This window comes from Vulpes vulpes, chromosome 16 (assembly GCF_048418805.1).
Source record: "Vulpes vulpes isolate BD-2025 chromosome 16, VulVul3, whole genome shotgun sequence".
Taxonomy (NCBI): Eukaryota; Metazoa; Chordata; class Mammalia; order Carnivora; family Canidae; genus Vulpes; species Vulpes vulpes.
This window is the reverse complement of record NC_132795.1, coordinates 83,977,054-83,989,530: the sequence shown is the minus strand read 5'-3', so window position 1 is coordinate 83,989,530 and position 12,477 is coordinate 83,977,054. Positions and strand designations below refer to the sequence as shown.

Sequence of the window (12,477 nt, the reverse complement as noted above, 5' to 3'; positions counted from 1 at the left end):
GAACACGTGACAACAGTCATTACCTTCTAAAACATTCCTAAGTCTTGACCTTTTACAACCTAATGATTTGAGAGACCTGCCCCCCTTCACCTAACTAGAGTGAGGGGAAAACTTTCATAGGAAGCTCTTCTCTACTGCTGAGAAAAAGCTGCTGTTTCCAACTCCACCAGGAGATTCCTTAGGCACGTTATGAAGACGGCAGAGTTCAGTTCCGTAGGATTCCACGTGTGTTTCTTTCGGATACTAAATGAAGGGGAGGGGTGATGAGTGACTGAGCTGTCAATCTTACTAATTTTCAAGCAAAAAAGTCTAAGGAAAATGGAGAGATGCAAAGCTCCCTGGGCAATGGAAATGACCCAGCTCCAGACGCATCTTTGTGAGGGTAAACCAGCACTTGACAAGTAACGGCAGGCTTGATTCCTACGTCTTTAAAACATAGACATGTTCCACACTGTACCAGAGAGGCCATCTCCTCTGTGAAATATCTTATTGAGTTTGATAATCCGACACCAAACGGGTGTCCCAGAATGTGATTCAATTCTGACACTAACTGCCTGGAGCTGGCGCAGATCCTCCAGCTTAAGAGATCTGTCTCCCAAGACTGCCTCCACTTCAGATGCCAGACACAAGCCATACTTCTGACTGAGAGCTCTAAGTTCATAGGTTCCCATGAACATCCCCCCTCGGGTTCAAAAATTTACTAGGACAATTCACAGAACTCAGGAAAATACTTATGTTTGCTGGTTTATTATAAAAGACACAATTTAGAAACAGCCAAATGGAAGAGGTCTATATGCAAGGTACGGTGCGGGGGGGGGGGGGGGGGGTGTAGAACTTTCAGGTCCTCTCAGGACCCACCACCATCCCAACACACTAATGTGTTCCCCAATCCAGAAGCTCTCCAAATCATGTCATTTAGGAGGTTTTATGGAAGTTTCAATATGTAGACACGACTGATTAAATCAGCCATTGAGATTAAACTCAATCTCCAGGCCCCCCTCCTTCCCAGAGGTTGGTGGTTGGGGCTGAATGTTTCCACCTTCTCATTATTTGGTCATTTCAGTGACCAATCCCATCCTAACGCTATCTAGAGGCCTTCCCCTAAAGTCACCTTCACTAACCTAAATCCAGGTGTGAGGAAGAAGGCTTTTCAGGAGTAACAAAAGACACTCAGCAAATTCTGAGGCTTTTAGGAGTTCTGTGCCAGGACTGAGGACAAAAACAAAACTTATTTCTTATTATACCACAAAGTTAAAAGCAAGAGGAAGAAGGCAAGTAAAACTGAAAGCACAGTTTTTAGAACTCATTGAAAGAATATACAATATATTTCATATATAATGGTATGTTACATGTATAAAACATCTATTATATACGTAGCAGCCTAATCATAGAAAATATTTGTAAACTGGGTAAAAATTAGTAGCAAGCAGTTTGCCTTAGTAAAGGACACAATCCAAGGTGGTGGTTACACTATCAATACAAGATGTGCTGTAAAAAGATGAATTCCTGCAGTAATGTCTTTTATATATCACTTCAGAATTCAGATTGAAGTCTAGAGAAGACTCAACATGGAGAGCATTTAAGAGGAACAGGAAACTTGTTATATACATTTCTACTGCGCTAGCCAAGATTCCTCACTTTAGAACATGCATTTGTAACAGAAACCCTACAACAGCATTCCCTCACGCTGGATCTGTCACTATGCAACTTCCCTATAAGGAGGCAGTAAGATACTTCTCTTTTCTCAAAATGATGTACCAGCCTTCCACACCACTCCCACATTAAAGTGTGACTTTAACATAACTGTTGAGTTTGATACTTTAATTCTTTAACTAGGTCTAGATGTAAAGTTTTCAGACACCCAGGGAAAGAGACCAGTCAACCATCAATACTCTACACCAGTGTCGAAATGTGATTCCCCAGATCAGCCACATCAGCAACACCTGGGAACCTGATGGAAATGCTTATTATCAAGCCCCATCCTAGACTTACTGATTCAGAAACTCTGTGGGGTGGGCCCAGCAATTAACGAGATGACCAGGTGATTATGATGCATGCTCACATTGTGAAACCAGTGTTCCAGACACTGCTGGACTATTCTCTTTTTTTTAATTCTGTTACTCTTTTTTTCAGTATACAAGATTCTTAGAGAGCTCAGAGATTTTTCTGCCCCCATAGAATGGGAAGTCAGATGATAAGAAACTTGAATAAACATAGTTTTCTTGATATTTTCTGGATTCACTGAAAGCATTTTTTTTTCTTTTCTAAACATCATTTAACCTGGAGGCAACACATTTTCTTTTCAATAACTTGTCATGGTTACTCATGACTTCTTCTAGATCACAAGGTTCATTCCTGAGCCTTTTAAAGATCTTTTTAAAAACATGTTTCAATTACCCATTATCAATACTCTATGCCAATGAGCTTTGAGTCATTTTATATTCCACTGAATATAGAAAAATAGGAATGTATACACTTTGGAGCCAGTCTGCCTTAGCCACTTATAAGCAGTGTGACCTTGGGCAAGCTACTTAATTTCTCTAGGTCTTAGTTTCCTCATCTATACACTGTAGATAATAATAACACCTCTCATATGTGGTTGTTATGGGATTAACTGTTAATATATACAATAGCACCTGCACCAGTAAGCATCACAATAAATGCTATTACTATCATAACTATAGTAGTTCAGGGACCTAGACAACACAGAGGGAAAGCCACCCTAGTGTTAGGACAACTGATCAATACTAAGGAGAGCTGGGAATCTCCCCTGGAACTGCACGAAAGAGCAGATACAAAGAGCAAGGAACTACTCTCCAACTGCAGATAGTTCTCCTTAAAAGGGAGATAATACGTAACAGCCTAGAACCAGAAAGTAAATGACTCATGATCAAACCTATTTGCCACCAATATGATACTGACCTAAAGACTTAAATGAAGATTCAAGAAAAAGACGTAAGAGATTAAAGTATAAATCAATCCACAGCACAAGTCAGGATTATGGTTTTTATAAGGTTCCATGTTAATGAATAAGCTAGAAAATCTTCAATTCTAGAGTGACTATCTGTTTAATCACTCATTTATGCCCTTAAATCAGGCAAGCTCAAAGAAAGATCACTTTACTTTTGCTTACCATCAAGAGAACTCTGAATGACATACATCATAATCAGATTACACCATAAAGGTAACAAGAAACGCTATATGAAAAATTAACAATAAGCTTACCTGGCTTACATGGTTACGATTTATGGATAATAATCAAAGATATTAAGAAAAAAATCATTAACCCACTTTTCTCATTTGGAAATCATTTGATTTGAAATCTCAAAGTACAGATGCAAGACCTCAAATAGATTCCACTCTGATCTGTGGTTTAAATATATTCAGAACTGCTTAGTTTTCGTCATGATGGAACCTTTTCTGGATTTTCAGGGCAATTTCAGGACAAGACACTGCCCACCCCAATTAGGGCTAGGGTGAAAGTGTGTTCTAAGTATTCAACAGCAAGTGAGAAATCACAAAAGGAAGGATGTGTTCCTGCTGACTTTAATAAATCAATGGCAAGCTTACCTGTTACAGTATTAAATGTGCCCTTACCAGATTATGCTATTGCTCTTTTACATCTAAAACCCCTGCATGTGACACAAATTCCCTTGGTCATTCAAAGTAAGTATTCTACTACTGTGACAGGCCAGGTCAACCACTGTTATCACAGGAACTCAGCACGCAGGCTAATTTGTATATTTCTCCACATATAGTCCAGTATGTTGCATTATTTTGAAATATTAAGTAAAAAATAAGAGAATCCCTATAAACCCAGGGCAGTTTGAAAAATCAATCATTTTGGCTTAGGATGGACAGTTCTCCAAATATGGAGCTGTCTATTTTATGCAATGGTCAGCTTGCCCTCCTGGGACATATTTAAGTAGAGGCGAGCTGACTTTCTTATAGGGGAGACAGGGTGGGTGATTTTAAACAGAGCTCTAAGGGCCCGTGGGCCTCTGTAACAGGGCACGAGGAGACTTACCTGCCAGAGCCTTGATGCGGGACCGCTCGAAGAGCCTCGCAGAACTGTTCTCGTTGTCCCAGTCGTCCACATCCCAGCGGTTGTTGACATCGCTGTACTGCTGTTGGATCTCAATGTTGTCATAGTCTGTGGCTACTGTGGTCGTCATCTTGAACTTTCTCAGCTGCTCCTCCACATCAGATCCTTCTTAGAGTTCTTTGAGAAAGAGAAAGAAAACCTATTTAGACATCTAATGTGCACTGGGTGCTCACGAAACCCGCTGGGATAAAGGGGAGTAGGAGCTGAAACTCTTGCTATCAATCAAGAACAGATTTCTGGAGTCAAGCAAAGCTGATTTTGAACTTCAGCACTGCCTCATAACACATGTGTGACCTTGGCCAGGGTACTTAACATCTCTGAGCCTCAGTCTCCCCCACCATTAAAGAGGAATGATAGTCTCCATGTTGAGAGGACTGAGTGAGATGACAGATACCCAATACAGGATGGGTTTCTACCCCCTTCATAATGTTTAAGCTTTGCAATTTTAAGGTTTTATTGGAGGGGCACCTGGGTGGCTCAGTGGTTGAGTGTCTGCTTTGAGCTCAAGGCGTGATCCTGGGATCTGGGATCAAGTCCCTAATTGGGCTCCCTGCGAGGAGCCTGCTTCTCCCTGCCTATGTCTCTGCCTTTCTCTCTGTGTCTCTCATGAATAAATAAATAAAACCTTTAAAAAAATAAAATTTTATCAGAGCTAGATGAATACCTACGTGGGGCTTCTGAATGAACTCATTTATTTCTACTCTATACCACTATTAACTACAACCTTTTAACTTCTCTTAGAAATTCATACAATGTTATATAAGAGAACAGATCATTTCACCTAAATATCTCATTTTCCTATTAGAAAATTTATGCCGACAATCAAATGAGATAGTAAATGGAAGTCAACAAGGACAGTTTCAGTGCATAATAGAGGCTCAATAAGAAATGACTGCAATTATTTATACTGCTATTATTTACAAATTCTATGACCAATACCCAGTTCTCAGGGACCTACCCGGGGGCACAGGATTTTATAGGAACAAATAATAAACAAGAATCTAGGCCTCAACTCTTGGTCCACTGCTATCCTCACTTTATCAAAATGCCCTCAGAGAATTATGAGAATACTTTTAGCTTTAAACATAGCTACTTCCCTCTTCTTTTTTTTTTTTTTCTTTCCAGTAGTTAAGTCATTTTATTGGACCTTTAAGGGTTAGTTGTGGGGAGCATTCCCTCCATCTGGTCAGGGTCCTGCATGAGGGTCCTGCAGGGGAGACCATCTTAGGCTCTAGCTACTTCCTTCTTCAATACAGCTATGATGCATCCGCTGAACCAGAATGTACTGAGAGCTTTACTACGTGCTCAGCACTGTTTCAAATGCCAGAGATAACAGTAAACAAGATAAGGATTCAGCCCCGGGAAAGTCTAAGGCCTTGTAGGAGTCGTCGGACAAGAAGCACACAAGGCAAAATAGTTGGGAGAAAATAAAAAGTGGAGCGAGGCAATAGAGTCGGTGATTGACCACACTGTTTCATAAATTTCAAAGTTAAAAGACTAGATAGATCTTATTGTTCACACCACTACCACCAAAAAGAAAAGAAAAAAATATTAATTACATGATATGATAGACACATTAGCTAATGCTACAGTGATCATATTGCAATACAGAAATAAATCAACATTCTGTACACCTTAAACTTACATAATGTTATACATCAATTACATCTCAGTTTAAGAAAGAGATCTGGTGGTTTCAGATCTGGTGGTCAAGGAAAGCCTGAGTTAGTATTTAAACTGAGATCTCAATGTCAAAAAGAACAGGTCACACTCAGATCAAGAGAAATAGCATTCCAGGCAAAGGAAAGACATTATGTTGAGAAACAGAACAGCTTGTTGGAGGAATGAAGAAGCCAATGACCCATATAATTACCCACTGTCGCTCTGGATGGGAGTAAAATCCTGGATACTCATAGATATAATCAATCCCAGCAGTATAAACTTACCAGTAGATTAATTTTAACATGTACATTAGTAATGTATTTACCAATTTCATAAAAGCACAAAAAATTATGGAAACCTAGGCCAATACGTATATTCTATTGATCTTACTCTTGGTTGCTTTTAACACTGAGTCATAACGCCCTTCAAAAAAAAAGGAAAGTCGATAGTGTCATGTACCATTTGACCTTGGAGGTGATTAGTTTTCAGAACTATGTCAATACCAAAGGCTTTAATAAAATTCAGTGTTGGAGGATGCTGTCTCTACAGGAAAAAAATGTGAAGGCACTATGAATTCCAAATTTCTGCAAGTAGAGAAAGTGCAATTTAACCCAACCCAAGGTGAAATCTAAACACTACATACCTCTCGGGATTAGTGCTGGCTATTTGGTGCCACCTGCTGACCAATGAGAACATGCCACACTAGGGCCTCCAGGGCCACCACCAACCTATGCTGACTCCCACACCTGACTCCCTAAGTCCAACTACAACCATTTCCCCCATGTGTCCCTCTTCCTACCGCTGACTTATCCCCAGATCAGTGACTGCTTTCCACAGATTTCTAAACAAGCAAGTGCTAATCCTTTCCCTAAGCTTTAAATAAGTTGTTCAAACCACATAAGTACATTTTGTCCTAAAAATTCTTCCTTAATGGCTTGTTCTTTAACAACACCATTTTTCCTCAAAGAGGAAAGTGGGAAGCAGAAGTCTGTGTCCAAAAGAAATATCAATGCTGTTAGTTATTCCTTTTATCCAGTATTTCACTTGAGTGTCTAAGAACTTGGATATCAGAGTCATTTTTTTCTTCAGTATGCTCCATCTGTCCTAAGATAATATCCTTATCAAACAGCTGATTTTTTTTTTTTATAATGGAAGCTTTTCTCCGCCCCCCCCCCCCAACCCTCCCCCGGGCAATGTTAAAGCAAAACTTCCCAAACCCCAGCAGGGCCATAGTCAAAGGGTGTGACCTAACTAAAGGTAAAGGAAAAGTCAGAGTCAAGGAAAGACACGGAGGAGTGTGCCCGTAGCACGGGGATTCCAAAAAGCCCAACACACTGGAAACACCATTAAACCCCAACCCACTTCAACAAGTGCCAGCTGAGAGGACAGTTTATATCACACACAGAGGTGTCTCCAGTAGGTTATCTATAAAGGGCTAGATTTTCCCAAGGTTCTATCAGCCATTTGTCCCCACAGCCAGTGAAATAATCTCTACTTCTGAAATGGCTGTGGGAAGATTAGGAGGACAGAAGAACAGAAAGCTGGCCATCTGCCTGGTGGGTCTGCCACTTGAAAAGCAAGAGAGGAGTGGGAGTGTGTAAGGTCGGCAAGACCATCAACTCTCTCAGAGAACAGTTCTCAATGCCCCCAATGCGCTCAGTGAGGGCCCAGATTCTGACTTGATCACCACAGCAGGAACTCATTAAATAATCCCCAAATAAAAATCAGTAATATCCTGGGTGCAATATGAATAATACCCAAGTTTTTGTGGCTAGGGGCTAGGTTTTGAGAAGATGGCTAAGAGTGCATACCTACCTTCCCTGCCCTAAGTCTGTGTGTGTGCGCGCGTGCGCACGCACGTGCACATGCATGTGTAAAAACAAGGAATATGCAAACCAAAACCCCGTCACTGAATTATTCTTCTCTAGCCCTACATCCTATAAACTGGAATTTTCTAAAAGATACAAAAAATTCAAAAGGTTCATCATTTCCTGCTTCAGTAAGAAGACAATAATTTTATTTCTTCAAACTGGCAAAGCAAAACAGAAATATAGATGAGGAAAAGATTACCTTAGACCCAGAAGGCAAATAGGTTCTTATAGTTGTGCATATGCTCCATGCATATGGTCATAACCATCAAAAAATAAAAGCTAGAACATTACTATTCCAAGTTTCAGTAGTATTCTATTAGTTTGCCTCTTTATTGATTAAAATTCCATAAATCAATACCTGGCAAAGCCCAGAGGGAAAATATGTTTTTTTTTTTAAATGTCTGTTTATTTTCCAAGATGCTAAATCTGTTTTCCAGGTAATATAGATATTGGATAAAAGCACAGGGTTTTATTCTTTTCCACTGCCTTGTTTGCTGTGCTTCTGTTTCTGCACAAAATCTCCCTGGGTGATGTTACCCACCCCCTAATCTTTGACTCCTCCTTTCTGGACACAGTTGCTCCTTGGACCGCTAAGTCCAAGGTTCACCAGGTCTGTATCTAAAACTAAGCCCATAATTCCTCCCTCCAGACCCCATTTCCTTTCCATCACTCTCTCAATGAATGGCACCTTTCTTTCTCCCAGCTACCTCAGCTAGACACCTTGCAATGCTCCCTCACCTCTCCCCCATCTCCCATCTTCAGCCCCCAAGGCTGCTTGGTTTTCCTGACACCTCAGGAGTTACCTCAAGCAACAGTTTTTTTCTTTTTCCAGCAACTCACCTCAAATTTTAATCCCTATCCTTTCCCCAACATTGCCACCAGAGGGACCTTTCTCAAATGAACTCTAATCATTTCAATCCTGTGACTAAAACCCACTGAGGCATACGCCTTCAGAATAATGCCCAGAAACCTTTGAAGAAGAAAGGGGACGCTTCACGAGGGGACTCTGATCAGCTTCTCCAGCCTGGTCTCAATATTCCTGTCCTAAGCTCCTGAGAAAACAAAAAAAAGTGAGGCTCTTGACTTACCTCCAAATGACCTGGAAATAGCTTTTTCCTCTCCCCACAAATCCTAGCTTAGGTATCACCTTATCCAGGAAGCTACCCCATATCAGTTACCACTACCTCCTGGTCTGAATGAAGACAACCTTGGATAACACTGCATATGTCCTCCCTTGCAGACACCTTATACACCACTGACCTATCACTTATCAGACTTTCTCATGAGTACAAAACTTCTATTTACTTATTGTCACTAGGCTCTTGAGGTCATGTTCCCATCATATTGTCCTTGTATCTTCCCAACTCCTAGTGGGGTGCTTAGAAGCAAGCATTAAATGCTTGCTAATTATTTATTTGTGGCTGGCTAGGAAACTGGTAGGTGGAGGTCTGGAAGGTGAGGGCACAGGCGCAATGTCAGTTCAAGCTGCCACTCTGGGACTATCTCTATTAGGCACAAAGGCCAAAACACATATTCATTTGAGCTACATAGATCTCCTGGGCACTCTGCTTTCAAGGAAGTCACAGTTTTATTTTTTATTTTTATTTTTTTAAATTCTTATTTATGATAGTCACAGAGAGATAGAGAGAGGCAGAGACACAGGCAGAGGGAGAAGCAGGCTCCATGCACCGGGAGCCCGACGTGGGATTCGATCCCGGGTCTCCAGGATCGCGCCCTGGGCCAAAGGCAGGCGCCAAACCGCTGCGCCACCCAAGGATCCCGGAAGTCACAGTTTTAGACTAGGCTGCTGATAAATGTGAAGAGATTTAATAAGGTGCTTCTCCTTGTACATATTAAAATTTATGTTTCCCTTTTTAATTTAGTTTTAACCCAACAAAAGAATTGTCTGAACTACTCAGATTTCAGAAGTAAAGCAACAAGTAGAGAATAAATGGGATTTTCACTGGCGCTATACACATACACATCATGCACACAGACACACACACCTCCTTAATATCCAATTTTAATTAAAGGCTCTAATAAATTAAATGAAAATGAAAAAGGTAACTAACATTTGCCAATCCTTTTTGAGGAAGAAAACCATATGCTAACAATTATTTTGGCAGAAGCCACAGACCCAAATGTTCTGCAAACACTTAAAACCCTCCCACTTTACTCATAAAAGACTTGAAAAAGCATACGACGGAATGCTGGTGTGCTATCTTTAAAAAAAATTCTGCTCAGGGACTTTGAAGAGATCAAGCTGTGCGTCTGACAATTTCCAGGAAGAGACCCAGGAGAGATCTGCCCCAACCCTCTCAACTGCTCTGCCTCCAGAAAGTAAGACTTGAGTCACACCCTGTTTTCAATGTGCCCACTGAGGCATTCTGCAGCACGCACAAAATGGCCAACAAAGAGGAATAGCTGCAAGAAATCACAGGGATGGATAAACCCAGCAAACCTACTGTTATTCAGGTTCATGAAGCTGGCTTCACAATAAAGTCCAAGACTCCATCTTAAATATAAAGCAGAGTTGTCTGCTCACAAAACTGATACATAAATGGTGAGTTCTAGAGTGACGACAAAGTCAGGTACCTAGTCTTTTATAAAAGTGAATTTTTTCACTTTTTTTTAAAGTAAGCTCTATGCCCAAAATAGGGCTTAAACTCATGAGATCAAGAGTCACAGGCTCTACTGACTGAGCCAGCCAGGCACCCCAGTATCATTCACTTTTAAAATTACCAGTTTACTTGAAGCTTTACAGAAACACATCAACTATACAAAAAGTATGATACAGTTGTATAAACTAGCCAAATATTCATAGGACAAGAACACTCTGAGAGGGAAGTATGCTCAGAGACCTATTTAATAATTAACCACTGTTAACAAAGGTGGTCTCCAATACTGTACACTAACTTTCATTTGTTTTCTTTATCAATGACAGAATAGGTTAAAATCTCCCACTGTGAGTGTGGAGTTATCAAATTTTCCTTATAATTCCCTGGATACATACAAATCATAACTATTTTATCTTCTTGGTGGGTTGTTAACCCTGAAATAGCCTATTTTCTCCCTATTCACATGTTAATAAATCTATGTTTACTGATAGTAATATATGCCTGGTATATCTTTTCCATTCTAATATTTCACCTTCTATTTTGTTTTAGGTTTTCCTTATGTCTCTTATTTTTTAAATCTAATCCAAGTGTTTCTGTCATTTTTGTGGGCAAATACAATCCATTTACATTTATTAGGATCATAGGCATATTCAACGTTTCAACCAACTTGTTTTCTCTCTTAATTAATGAAATGGGGAAACCAGGGCCCAATTAAACAACTAGATCATATCATACAGCTATGAGCTCAAAATCTATAATATCTTTGTTACCTCTGAAACCTGAGCCACAAGAATTCAATCTAATCTTTAAAATACGGAAAGCAGATGAGTCTAACAAACCATCAGAAAATGCTAATAGTATTTAAAATAGTTTAATTTTCTTACTGGCTTACTTTTTGTGGGCATAATACTTTTACTTTCTTTTTCATTCAGTCCTTCCCAGCAGCCCTTTGAGGTCGACAATATTATTAGCCCTACTTCATTTATTTGTTGGTTTTTTTTTTTTTTTTTTTTTACGATTTATTTGACAGAGAGAGAGATTGAGACAGCATAAACAGGGGGAGCAGGAGAGAAGAAGCAGGCTCCCCAATGAGCAGAGAGCCAGACATGGACTCAATCAAGACCTGAGCAGACACTTCGCCGACTAAGCCATCCAGATGCCCTCTATTTTATTTTGTTATTTATTTTATTTTTTTATTTTCTTAAAGTAATCTCTACAGTCAATGTGGGGCTTGAACCCACAACCCCAAGATCACATCACATGCTCTACTGACTGAGCCAGCCAAAGGCCTTATTAGCCCTATTTTGGAGAGGGGGGCAAAAAAATGTGCTCTTTTTGAGGTAAGATACAGAGTATCTACAGAGTAGGATTAAAATTTCATGGATGGGAGATTAGGGGGAAAAGTATCTTTAAAAAAAGTATCTAAAAGACTCCTTTGTGGAGAAAAGGATTAACGAAAAAAAGGCTGAAAAGCACCACCAAGCTGAGAAAAAACACATATCACCTTTAAGTAAACAAAGACTTAAAAGTAGCCTTAGAAGATAGGAAGATGAAGAACACATTTCTTTGTAGAAAGAACTTTCCTAACCTACAGGTCCTACATATCATGTCTCTGATATAAAAATTCATAGTAGGTTACTCTCCCCAAACACTAATGTATGTTATTAAGCAAAATGATGATGATTTAGCCATCTTCTGTCTACAATATTCACAAATTAAAGCACCTATTACAAACCACCTGCTGCAGACCGAATGTTTATGTCCCTCCATATTTTATTTTATTTTTTAATTATTTATTTATTTATGATAGTCACACAGAGAGAGAGAGAGAGAGAAGCAGAAACATAGGCAGAGGGAGAAGCAGGCTCCATGCACCGGGAGCCCGATGTGGGATTCGATCCCGGGTCTCCAGGATCGCACCCTGGGCCAAAGGCAGGAGCCAAACCGCTGCGCCACCCAGGGATTCCCATAATTTATTTTAAATCCTAATGCCCAATGTGATGGCATTTGGATATGGGGTTTGGGGGAGGTGATTATTAGTGTCCTTATAAAACAGACCCAGATTCGAGGAGCAAAATTAACCCTTATTATAAAGGAAATTTATTATTTTAAAAGATTTCACCAGCAAACAATATACTGGCCATAATTTATTTTATTTTATTTTATTTTAATTTTTATTTATTTATGATAGTCACACACAGAGAGAGAGGGAGAGAGGCAG

At 39.8% G+C, this 12,477-nt stretch overlaps 1 protein-coding gene across 5 annotated transcripts in view; it reads right to left on the bottom strand.

Moving 5' to 3' along the window:
* The window catches only part of SPTBN1 (spectrin beta, non-erythrocytic 1), a 197,656-nt gene that overhangs the window by 136,903 nt on the left and 48,276 nt on the right, over positions 1–12,477 (bottom strand). For all 5 annotated transcript variants that reach the window (XM_072742171.1, XM_072742170.1, XM_072742174.1 and 2 more), the window contains exon 2: positions 4,028–4,222. In XM_072742171.1, the coding sequence (XP_072598272.1) occupies positions 4,028–4,175 (148 nt within the window). In that variant the 5' untranslated portion in view covers positions 4,176–4,222. The remainder of the gene's footprint in view (positions 1–4,027; positions 4,223–12,477) is intronic.